Source organism: Scylla paramamosain, chromosome 6 (assembly GCF_035594125.1).
Source record: "Scylla paramamosain isolate STU-SP2022 chromosome 6, ASM3559412v1, whole genome shotgun sequence".
Taxonomy (NCBI): domain Eukaryota; kingdom Metazoa; phylum Arthropoda; class Malacostraca; order Decapoda; family Portunidae; genus Scylla; species Scylla paramamosain.
Genome location: NC_087156.1, coordinates 25079497 through 25091722, shown reverse-complemented (window position 1 = coordinate 25091722; position 12226 = coordinate 25079497). Strand labels below are relative to the sequence as shown.

The 12226-nt window shown below is 37.2% G+C and overlaps 2 protein-coding genes across 7 annotated transcripts in view; one reads left to right on the top strand and one right to left on the bottom strand.

Moving 5' to 3' along the window:
• Positions 1-1345: 1345 nt before the first annotated feature.
• LOC135101475 (dynactin subunit 6-like) lies at positions 1346-9684 on the bottom strand. 3 transcript variants are annotated; one of them, XM_064005487.1, is made up of 5 exons: positions 9400-9684; positions 4748-4918; positions 3589-3716; positions 3273-3415; positions 1346-2390 (listed from the first exon to the last, which is right to left on the bottom strand). In XM_064005487.1, the coding sequence occupies exons 1-5, from the start codon at positions 9543-9545 to the stop codon at positions 2304-2306; spliced, it is 675 nt and encodes a 224-aa protein (XP_063861557.1). In that variant the 5' UTR covers positions 9546-9684; the 3' UTR covers positions 1346-2303. The 3 variants fall into 3 exon arrangements, with proteins under 3 accessions (XP_063861557.1, XP_063861559.1, XP_063861558.1); XM_064005489.1 differs by lacking the exon at positions 9400-9684 and adding an exon at positions 6050-6172; XM_064005488.1 differs by lacking the exon at positions 9400-9684 and adding an exon at positions 5133-5224.
• A 1355-nt stretch (positions 9685-11039) lies between these two features.
• Positions 11040-12226, top strand: part of LOC135101471 (epidermal growth factor receptor kinase substrate 8-like) — a 104810-nt gene continuing 103623 nt past the window's right edge. For 2 of the 4 annotated variants that reach the window (XM_064005464.1, XM_064005460.1), the window contains exon 1: positions 11040-11262. The gene's annotated coding sequence lies outside the window, so the exon portion shown is untranslated. The remainder of the gene's footprint in view (positions 11263-12226) is intronic. The other 2 variants (XM_064005467.1, XM_064005463.1) reach the window with 1 other exon arrangement.

Below are 12226 nucleotides of genomic sequence, written 5' to 3'. Positions count from 1 at the left end.
CCACAAATACGAGCTCGTATTTTTTTTCTCTGTGAAGCTTGATGAATTCTGTTCAAAACTGTTTACTTGCAAAGCACATCAGTTCATGATGTTAGTCCTCTCACAATACTGTTAGTGGCAAAACTGACAATTGGCGTCAATCAACACACTTGGTGCAGTGTGGTCTGAACCTGCTGAGTTGGTGGATCTGAAAACCAAATATTGCTTGCTCACTATCTGTCAGACAGTTGTACGGACCACAATCATGATATACATTAGTGGTTCCCAAACTTTTCTAAGTTCATGCCTCCTCCTAGGATCTTCTAAAAAATTAATGTACCTTTTCACCTAGGATGATTACCTAATTACAGAAGAATGTATTAATATTTCATGTTTTTCTCTAGCTTCAAGACTGAAAATGTCTAAATAAAAGTATTAGGTCTCTGTCTTAAGCACAAAGTAGCTACTTGGTCCTAAATGATTGTTACATAGGTACTAAATTGATAAATAAATAAATATTAATAAATAAAAATAAATAAATAAATAAATATGAATAAAATAAAACATAAGTGAATGAATAAATAAAACAAAGTCATCTTAAACCTGAGGTGCAAGTTGTATCCGAGTGTAATATACTAATATAATAAACAAATTTCTAATACTTAATTTCAGTTTAAACAGATTTCTTACATGACAGTTTTTTCTTCCTAAAACATCTCATGCTGTGGACTCTCATACACACTGGCCATGTTATGTACCCCTCCCTCCACATACTTCATTTCTTCCTAGTACCTTGGAAAAATCCATGTACCCTGGGGTGTGTCATGCAACCAGGTTGACTATCAATGCCATGCATGATCCAATCTGGTTGAATCCAACCAGATCTGTCTGCTGGTTTCAAGCCCAAATCATACCATGTTCAGAGGCTCTGAAAGTGGCAGAATGAAGGGACTGTATTCTTACTCCTACTTACCTTGAAAAAGAGATCTCAACCTGATAAAGATAGACTCAACTAAACATGCACATGACTGCAGAAGATACTATTAGTGAAGAATAATGAGGGCTGAGAATTAGACTGTGAACTTCAAGGTGATGAAACATTTGATTCAAGATGAGAGGTGTAAAAAAGAGAACTCTGTTTAAGGACAGTGTATGAATACGAGGCTTTCTGAATCTTGCTTGTCTGGCTGTGGACTGATCCATTTAGGAAACTCCTAGGAACAAGTATTAAAACACATGTAGTGTAAATATATATATATATATATATATATATATATATATATATATATATATATATATATATATATATATATATATATATATATATATATATATATATTAACAAAGGCAAAATAAAGCTGCTATGTATCACTGAGACAGAGATAAATCTCTTTTTACTATGAATGCATTGCAAGAACTCTATGATATGTGCATGTGTGCATAATGGCTTCAAATTGAAGAGGTGAGGGTAATGGGATATAAACTGAAATGTAACAATTGAATATCAAAGTAATTATAAGATATATTTTGATAAATGCACTATTTTTCTTTACATTTATTGCTACGTAAATAATAAAGCAAACTAGAATGTATGAAATGGAGTGTAATTATGTCATACCAAGAATAATTACATACGAAGACAAATTATCAACTTTGAGAACACCACATGTATTTTTTTATTAGTTTCTCTTTCAATTTATTTAATTTATTGTTACCACTATTTTTTTCTCTCTCCATCTTGCCTGCCTATTATCTTTTATGTGGTGTGGCACAGATAATTTCTGATTTCTTGTAATGAAAATCTGCTTGCTATACACACACACACACACACACACACACACACACACACAAGGTGTGAGACCTGCTGGCCAGCCACTCCTAGACAGCAAGGTTGCAATCCTTGATTTGCATCCACATATATTCCCTGCAGCATGAACATGTATTACAGTATGAGAAGAGGAGTATTCACATTGTTCTCATGGTACATATCTGATACACAAGCATAATTTTGTAACAGTAAACTATATAAATTACAAGTTTGAGAAAAATAATAATTTGAATTTAAAAATTACATTTATATAAGAAATGTGATGAGGTACTGAAGAATAGGATATCTCTAATTATAAAACATTAATTCATAATTCAGATGTACACTTAACCATAGACTATAACTGAATAAGCATTCAACTGAATCAAGCTGGGCTATTTTTTTCATCTGTACCTATGCAAGTAACTTGAAGATTCAAAATGAAGAGCACCTTGCCACATTCATCTATAATAATCCACACAAGTCAAAACTGTAAGTGATGATCATCTTGATGTCATTATGCTGCAACTTTTTTCCTAGGTTTTATAAGGTGGTGGTAATTTGGTAGGATCTTGGTCAAGAAGTCTAATTGCAATCCTTGAGACTGCAGGAGAGAGAAAACACAAATTAAACTGGTAAAAATATGAATAAATTAACACACACACAAACACAAGCACACACACACACACACACACACACACACACACACACAAATATATATATATATATATATATATATATATATATATATATATATATATATATATATATATATATATATATATATATATATATATATATATATATATATATATATATATATATATATATATATACAGTAAAATCCCTCTTATCTGGCATCAACGGGACCGCCGACATGCCGGATACTTGAATAGAAGTGAAATTATGTCCACAATCACCACCCTACACTCACGCATCTTACCATAACAAAGATCAGCTGATCTGATCAGCTGCTTAAGTGTAAGCACAACACGCTTCCTCTTTTCTACAACTTTAGGCATGATGAAGGCGTCAGGTGATAAACAGTGCACACGCAGGATTGAGTCACTGAGTAAACACAGTGCAGTGGGCCGCGGGTGGTGCGAAGTAGTGCACTCTGGTGGTGAGGGGACAAAGTATGCCTCACGCGGGAATTTTAATCGATTTTATGAGTACACATTGATTTTTTATTCATTTCAAGGCTCGGGGAAAAATGTGCCGGATACTTGAAGCTGCCAGATAATCGAATGCCAGATGAGAGGGATTTTACTGTATATATATATATATATATATATATATATATATATGTGTGTGTGTGTGTGTGTGTGTGTGTGTGTGTGTGTGTGTGTGTGTGTGTGTGTGTGTGTGTGTGTGTGTGTGTGTGCATACATATATGTAATTAATAACTATTAAGAGTTATATAACAAGAAAGGCTTGATTTTTTGTTATGTATTTCCAATTCTTGACAAAATAAATCAGCACTCACTGCTGGCTTCTCTGCTTGAGATCGACGGTGAAGCTCATCTCCATAAATTACAGTGTTTTCAGGAACAGTTTGAGGGCAAACAAGAGAACATAAGGAACCAATGACGCATCCTCGGGTCAGCTCCACACCCCAGCCAATGTGACCTGTTACAAAATTACAGTCCTTGTTGAGAGCCAGTCATTATTTAAATTTTCAAATGAACTCTATAAAGTATATATTTAAAAAAAAAAAATGCATTTTGTAGCTCCAAAAAATACATATTCATATATTCTGATGAATGTTTATAAATACAGATTAACAAAATATATTATCTTACTTTTAGCTTCTAAAATGTTGTTATCTCCAATTTTGGAAGCCTGGCAGTAACTATCCACCTCAAAGACATTGTTGTTTCCAATAACCATTACTGGTGGTGGATCCTGAGGCTCTGAGCCTTCAGGCAATCTGTGGGATAAGCATAGTGAAAAATATAAATCAACCACACACATACAGTGAAAAATACACATCAATCACACACACAGAATATACTTTCTGATTCAAGCTGAGTGACAATCTCATTCCTATGAGAATTCTACACAACCACCATTACATGTTTATTAACATCTATAAAAACATGAGAGATAGTGATGTGTTAAGACTGCAAAACAGCCAGCAAACTCCACAAATACCCATATCTACCTACACATGGATGAAGTGCTGTGCGTAAGTAAGTATTTACCTTGATGTAGTGTACAAGGCCTGAGCTATGCTCCTGTTTCCATATCTACATGCATTTATCCAATCTTTCTTTTTAATTCTGAACACTGTTGTAACCACTTGTTCCAATCATTTTCAAATGTATATGTTTCCATGTAGAAAACTGGAACACTGTTTACTTCACTGAGACTGCTTCACAGCTTACCTATCAAGAACACATGTTTATTTTTGTAACACAACACCCACAAAAGTGATACACAATCATGGAAGCAAGTCTATAGTTTAACCATCATCATCATCATTTACTAGTCTGTTTTTACTCTCCCTTATGGGCTTGGGCCCATAAGGGAGTCTCCTCAGCATGTGGCTAGGGCAAAAGGTGCCCTTCCCTGGATGTCTTTATCTGATGGGACTGCCAACCAAGGCTATTGATCTTCCTCTCCCTGAAGATGACTGCACCATGTGATGCAATTCCATTGCATAAGTACATCTCATGATGGGCAGTGGAGTTGCTACATTCCTCCCCTATAATTGTACAGCACTATATGTGCACGCTACATAAACAAAGTTTTCTTTTACACTTATGAAAACAGAACATTAAAAAAAAAAGTTCATGAACATACCTATGGATATAATATTCCTCACTCTATATTTGACCCATAATGACACTGAGTAAAAAAGAAGTAAAATTCACAATATAATTAGTACTTCCCATTATGTTGTTTTGATCAAGTGCATACAGAATATATTCTAAAAGCAACATCATGGTGTTTTCTTACCTGTTAATTATTTGTGCCTGTTCTTCAATTAAGTTCCCTTCCCCAATAATGATGGGTCCTGCTTCTGCTATAATTCGAGCTTTGGGATGAATAACTGTGCGAGACCCAATTGTAATTTCACCATAGTAATCTGCTTCTAGACATACCACAGCCCCAGGAGTTACTTTCACACTGAAAGAAAAAAAAATAGTCAGATCAGATCTATACATCTATAATTGCAGAAGACAAATACTGTAACAGACTGTACATATGTGTAGCTGATCCCATATCTTAGATCCTGTTATTTATAAGTTTTATAACTTCATTTTCATCTATTAAATTATATTATCAATGATAGAAAATTTTGAACACTACAATGAGGTAGCCTAAGCCCACCATCACACACCTACTGTTTGTGTGAGATGAGGTGGTGTTCAATGTATATACACTATGTACATTGCCTGACAGAACACATGATGCCATTACTTCAGCCAATGATCACAAGTGTCTGCTACAGGTTTCCCAATCGGTTTTCCAAATCTTAACTCACGTGCCATCTTGACAGTCTGTTGTTGCTCACCATCAAGATTAATATAGCATAATTTATTATTATTATTATTATTTTTTTAGGGGGATGCCAGGATTATAAACTTTTTAACATATGATTACATTTAAATTTAAGAAGCCTTTTGATTATCACTTGGACCAGACTGACAGTTAGTTAAATTTATATGGCAAAAGACAAACATATGGTTTTGGTGGTGGCTTGTAATCGAGGAGGCCATGTAGTTCATTGTTCCATGTACTAAAGCATTACTAAGGCCACAACATAAAGTGTTAGCCTAGAAATTTCCCGTTTTCAAAATATGGTGTCTCATTCTTACTTTTTTTTCATGAAAGTCCAAATTTGGCTTCCCCCACCAGCTCAAGCTTGTTTAAGAGATTTGGGCTATGAGGGGAAGTGTGGGGGGTGGGAGGAGGCAGACCTATTACAAAGAATTGACAAATTTAGAATGTAAATATGACTTTCAAGCCACAGAAGCCACCACAAAACGGAGATATTAATGATACAGTAAATCTGGACATAAGACATAAAGGTCTAAAACAGACCTGCACCCAGAAACCACCTAAGTATGGCATGAAAAAGAATGGTGAAAGGGTGAAGCGTGTCAGCCCCGCCCATCCTCCTCCACACCTCCACCTGCTGTACTTCACTCCCACACTGGCTTGTCTCCATTATCACTCATATGAGCAAATGTGGCTTTAATACTTAACTCCCTTCAAATCAAGACATTAGTGCAACAGCAACAAGGGAAAATTTACTTGCAGACGGAAGGGTCAAGCTGCTTAGGGGCCGACATTGTTATTGGTCTTGGTCTTGATTGTTATTGTTGTTGCCAGCTGTCAGCTTTATATACAGATTACGTATTGGGCATGTATACTTGTTAGGGTGTAATCATCATAATACTTTCTCTAATTTATAATCAAGTAAATAATTAAAATTTTTCTTATATTGTTTATCAAATTATTCCATCTCGATTATAATTATTACACTTCAAAACACTACAGATTTATCGGTTGAAATACAGACTTCTTAATTCTAGACTTTTTTTTTTAATTCCTTGTATATATATATATATATATATATATATATATATATATATATATATATATATATATATATATATATATATATATATATATATATATATATATATATATATATATATATATATATATATATATATATATATATATATATATATATATATATATTATTTATTTATTTATTTTTTTTTTTTTCATGTAGTGTAAGCTTCAACATTTAGAACTTAACACTGTTCATTACGAAGGTGCAAATAAAACTTACATCTACAATTAAACGCGGCAAGCATATTCCAGGGTGGCGTGGAAATGCATATTCAAAGAAAGTAAATAACGATAACTCAGTACGTTCTGAAGTTTGTCCTGTATCTTTACATGGGGCGAAGGGTCTTTATGCACCACTCGCTGCCAACAAGGCCAACGAGGCCAAAATGAACTCTGCGGCAGGACACCCTTCACGTAGGCTTGTCGCGTGCCTTTCTCTCTCTCTCTCTCTCTCTCTCTCTCTCTCTCTCTCTCTCTCTCTCTCTCAGAGGAGAGTAAACCAGGTATTTAAGAGTACCGCACGATGTACACACGCATACGTTCATGTGCTTTATGTGCTTTACATTTACTTTTGTGTTCTGAGAAGACAAGTAGAGGTAGTGCCGATGAAAAGTGCAGCGTGAGATCCTAAAACGCGCACGAGCCTCACCGAAAATATGCATATAAGGGGAGTTCTTGTAAGTTGATGAAGGAAGATATAAGGCTTCACATGGATTCTTTAAAAAAAAAAATAATGCGAATAGACTCTACTAAAAGGCCTCGAATTCTGAAATAAATTTCAGCCGCTGTTAAGAGTTAGAAGCAGCGTGAACAGCAGAAATAATCCTGCAACTCCTATCGCCAGCAGCAAATATTCTTTGGTGTATAGAAAGCACGAAAGTTACGCTTACAGAGTTCTGCCTTTGAATATTATTCCTCCTCACTCATTCATCAACTAATCGGCTCACACTTTAAAAACTACAACAGGTTGTGGAAGATGCCCCTCCTAGAAGTATGGTGAGCACCGTTGTTGTCACTAACTTGACTAGACCTGCGAGGCTGCGTCACTCAACGAGGGTCGACGGTCCGCCCCAAGCATCCTCGCAGGAATCCGGAAGAGGAATGGCGCCTGACTCTGGAATGTAAGCGCGTGAAATGACTTCAGCAAGCCATTTTCTTTTTTATTGGAATGTCACCTTTCCACACCCCTCTCCTTTATATGGCTATTAAGTAACAGCAGCAACGGTTAGTTAAGGAAGGCTGAGGCATGTGTACTCACATACCTCAAGGTCATTGTAATAATGGAGATCACATCTTAAAACAGAACCATTGCGATTGAAGTCACTCATTGTTTCAACTTTCAAGGCTATTCTTTTTGGGACTAGGATCATTGTACTTTCCGTCTGGAGTAGCGTCACTCTAATCTGTGCTATGTTTATCTATCTATCTATCTATATCTATCTATCTATCTATCTATTTATTTCTCTCTCTCTCTCTCTCTCTCTCTCTCTCTCTCTCTCTCTCTCTCTCTCTCTCTCTCTCTCTCTCTCTCTCTATATATATATATATATATACAACTCACGCAGAGAAGCCACAGAAAGTCCGACTTTTGATCTACATATCTAAAATTTCAGATTGGGTTAGAGCAAACTCTATCATTTAGTGCCTCATAAAACAATTCCTCCATCCATCAACTATCCCCTCTTCCAAAGTGACTCTCAACTGTCCCCCTTTTTTACAATGAATATCTTGGCCATGCACAGCCTGTTCTTTTCTATTAATCTAAATCTCGTGTCTCGTTAAAGAAGCTTTTTTAAGGCCAGGAGCTCTGAGCCGTCTTCACCAGTTTTCCTTGAAGGTGAATTCAAAACATTTCGTCTTATCAATTCCTCTCCTCCAACCAACTGACTTCAGCCTCTCTCCCTTTACAGCAAGATTGCATCCCTTACTATCTTCAGTCGTTACTTTTTCGCTAACTGCTATTCTAATCTTACTAAACGCATGCTTCCCCCTTCCTTCTGTCTCACTGCTCAAGGCTTTTAACTTCCTCTCACCCGTATTCTTACTGCCCATCTCCCTGATGCAAGAGTTAGCCAGTATTCTCTGTCTTTCATCCCTTTTGGTAATAAACTTTGGAACTCTGCCTGATTCTGTATTTCTTTCTACTTATGAACTAAGCTCTTTCAAGAGGGAGATTTCAAGACACTTCTCATAATTTCCGATATTCTTCTGGCTGTCCTCTCTGTTCTCTAGGAACTAGCGCCTTCAATGGATATATATATATATATATATATATATATATATATATATATATATATATATATATATATATATATATATATATATATATATATATATATATATATATATATATATATATATATATATTTTTTTTATTTATTTATTTATTTTTTTTGTAACGCTTGGCTAATGTCCCTCTTACAAAAAAAAGTTGTGTGTCACATATTAGAAACAATAATGTGACTGAAAATAGCTATAAGTGTACCTGAATGTTTTTTTTTTTTTCCCTTACGGTATGGTCTTTAAATTAGTTAATGAAATATACTATAGTAACCATTTATCTAATATTCTTGATTTCAATATCCTCAGAATCGAATTCGGAACCAGCGTTAACTAGTGTACAGGCTCCACTTGTTAGACAAAACAAAGCCCGAAAAAAAAAAAATACATACACGTATATGCCTTGTTCACATTTTGGATTTATTTTTATTCATTCTTTTTTCTGATACGTTAAGTAAGAGGAACCGAAGGGAGAAAGCTTCTGGTGAGTGTCTGACCCCATCTTTCTAACCTGACGCTGGAACATGGCTGGCTGGCTGGCTTTAATAAGAATGCCGACTTTGCACTTGACCTATAAACATAGGGATTAGTGTCGAGTAGCAGTCGGGATGAAATCTCCTTTAGTCGTGAGCGAAGTCGAGTTAATGAAATCGAGGAGAGAACTTACGAAAGCACCGTTAAAGATGATAAAAAGAAAATCCTCATAACCAATAGCAGATGCAAGTCAGCAGGGCAACACTCACGTTTGCATGAGCCTCTCCAACCTGCAGGCACCGGTGGGAGTCGGGGGAGCTGGTCCTGGAGACATGGCAGGGGAACGCTGAGGTAGCCTCACCTGACGCCACAAGCCGAGGTACCTGATGATATGTTTACGGGCTTCCTTCCACATCAGACAGCTGGACGAAGGCACACTTGCTGTGTACAAAGATAAAATCCTCTAATCTTCTTTAGTCGTTTAGTTATCCTTACAATGTGGTAACTGTAGTTCCGATGGCCGGACAAAACCTCCACTGACGTTTAGACGTGAAAAACGTAGTGAAGCCCAACCAGAATGCCATGTTGACACTGTGTATACTGAAAGGTCTTCATGCTCGGGAAGTAAAGCCTGGTGCATGTGTGCGCGCCTGCGTTGTGGCGCTCCGTCCTAATAGATTCACAGCACCCGTGCACGTGCCTTTCCATACAATTATTGTGTATCATTTTCCTCATTATATACCTATATCTATATTTATATCTATATCTATCTATCTATCCATCTCTCTCTCTCTCTCTCTCTCTCTCTCTCTCTCTCTCTCTCTCTCTATTTATCTATCTATCTATCTATCTATCTATCTATCTATCTATCTATCTATCTATATCTATCTATCTATCTGTATATATATATATATATATATATATATATATATATATATATATATATATATATATATATATATATATATATATATATATATATATATATATATATATATATATATATCGTCTAAATTCTGAGTAAATAAGTGGGGTGATGGTTTTGTTGCTGTAGTCAGTCGACTCCTACCAGATAATCATCCTTTGTAAAAAAAAATAAAAAAAAAATAGTAGTAGTAGTAGTAGTAGTAGTAGTAGTAGTAAAGAAAACGTGATGCGTCGTTAGCGGTCAAAAATCCGTTCAACCAAATTTTGCCTGCGAGCCGTACCTGTCATAGGCCTAAACAGCATTTGGTCCAGCACAAAGGGAATTTACGCTCGTGATGTCAGCCCTGCTTATCAGCACCTATGAGACACTCAGCGATAATTGCTGGAAACCACGATGCCAAGAATATCTCGTTGTCATGAAGATTGAAACAATAAATAGACACCTATACTGGTTGTCATGTCACTCCACTTCTCTGAAAAAGAAAAATGTTGTCTTGTCTTGATTTGTTACATCCCTGACAACTTTTAAAGATCAGTGTTATTTAATTTCACGTGAACGAGATAGCTTCCAGTTACTGATCTTTCCTTTGAACAGTTGCCGTGTTACCGAGAGCACTTCAACAGCACTACCATCTCATTCTGTGTGCAGAGGTTGACGCTCACTACATGAAGGAATGTCTTTTAGTCGTGCTTGTCCATGCGTAATTACTCGTGTGCTTATGACAGTGAGAAAGTACAAATGTCATGGCAGTGAACTGTATGTGTACATGTGCTTCATAGTCATTACGCATTTAAAGCCGTGATTTCTTCTGACTAGATCAGTGTTGTTTAAATCAGGCCTTTAATTTGCTTGGACTATAACAATCCTAGGGTTCAACATGTGTTTGATACTTGGAAGGGAAAAACAGGTGTTTTGATTGTGTACCGCCAAGAGTCGGCGGCGCGGGCCCTTAGTGCGCCACGGAGCCTCCTCTTCCCCGCGGCTCAGTTGCCAAAGTGAGTCAGGGTGAGATGTTCCTCTAGTCGCCGCTCAGCCAGTTTTGACCTGGAATTTCTGGGTAGAGCAGTGCGCGACGTCTGTGTCAGTGGCTGCCGTCTGGCTCTGGTGTGTAGTGAACTTCATATCTGTGTGCCGTACTGAGAATATTATGTGTGAATAACGTGCGTCGCCTCCACGACACACGGGCAGCGGGAGGAGCTTTTGGGTAAGTACATACGTCCCTGTCGAAATCCACCTGTATCTGGAATTTAGAAGTCCAAGTATAAATTCTCCATTTCTTTTTTTTTTTTTTCTTTTTTTTTTTTTAGAAAGATGCATTCTGTCGGCGATCTCTTTTACGACCACATGACCTGGTGGTGACCGTCTGTAACCGTGCAGGGAGTGAGGGGTGTGAGGACTGCTTCCCAGTGAGTGAGGGGCGAGTGGATCATGAGGGACATTAATGAGTGAACCTGACGAGAAGTGTTGGCTTTGGGATGTGGGTCACCGCGGCGGTGGGGTAAGGGAGGGCAGGGTGGAGGGGATGGTCGTCGTGGTCGTGGGTCGAGGGTCAGGTGGCACACACAGATACGACCATACACTAGAACGACCCAAACCCAATATCGCCTTTTTGTATATATTTTTTTCTTTTTTGTTACATTAACCTACATATGACTAATATAGATAGCCAGTATTTTCTTAGTAATACTTGATTTTTATTGAGAAAGTTAGGCAGATAATTTAGTTAAGGACGAAAGTATTTACGGCTGATGACAAACTAGGAAGGCCCGATAGACGCAACGAGGCCGGTGATAACTCTTGGCCAGATCAGGATAGCATTAGTATTAAGAGAGAGAGAGAGAGAGAGAGAGAGAGAGAGAGAGAGAGAGAGAGAGAGAGAACATGTATGGATAATTAACATGTTACGGTCATGCAATACTGAACATACATCGTTTACTAGATTGTCCTGCAATACTTGGGTTGTATGCTCGTTAGGTTAGCTATATGTCATTCATTGTTTATTTCATTGAGAGAATTTTCGGTGAGTGGGTGGAGGCCCCTCGCTCCCTGAAGCACCACGCCCCCCTAAATTCAGGGTCAGTGTGCGTGACCTTGGGCCAGGGGCAGGCGCGCGCACCCTTCCCTGGGATGGGAGGAGCGAGGGAGGGGAGGGAATGGGAGCGGTCTGG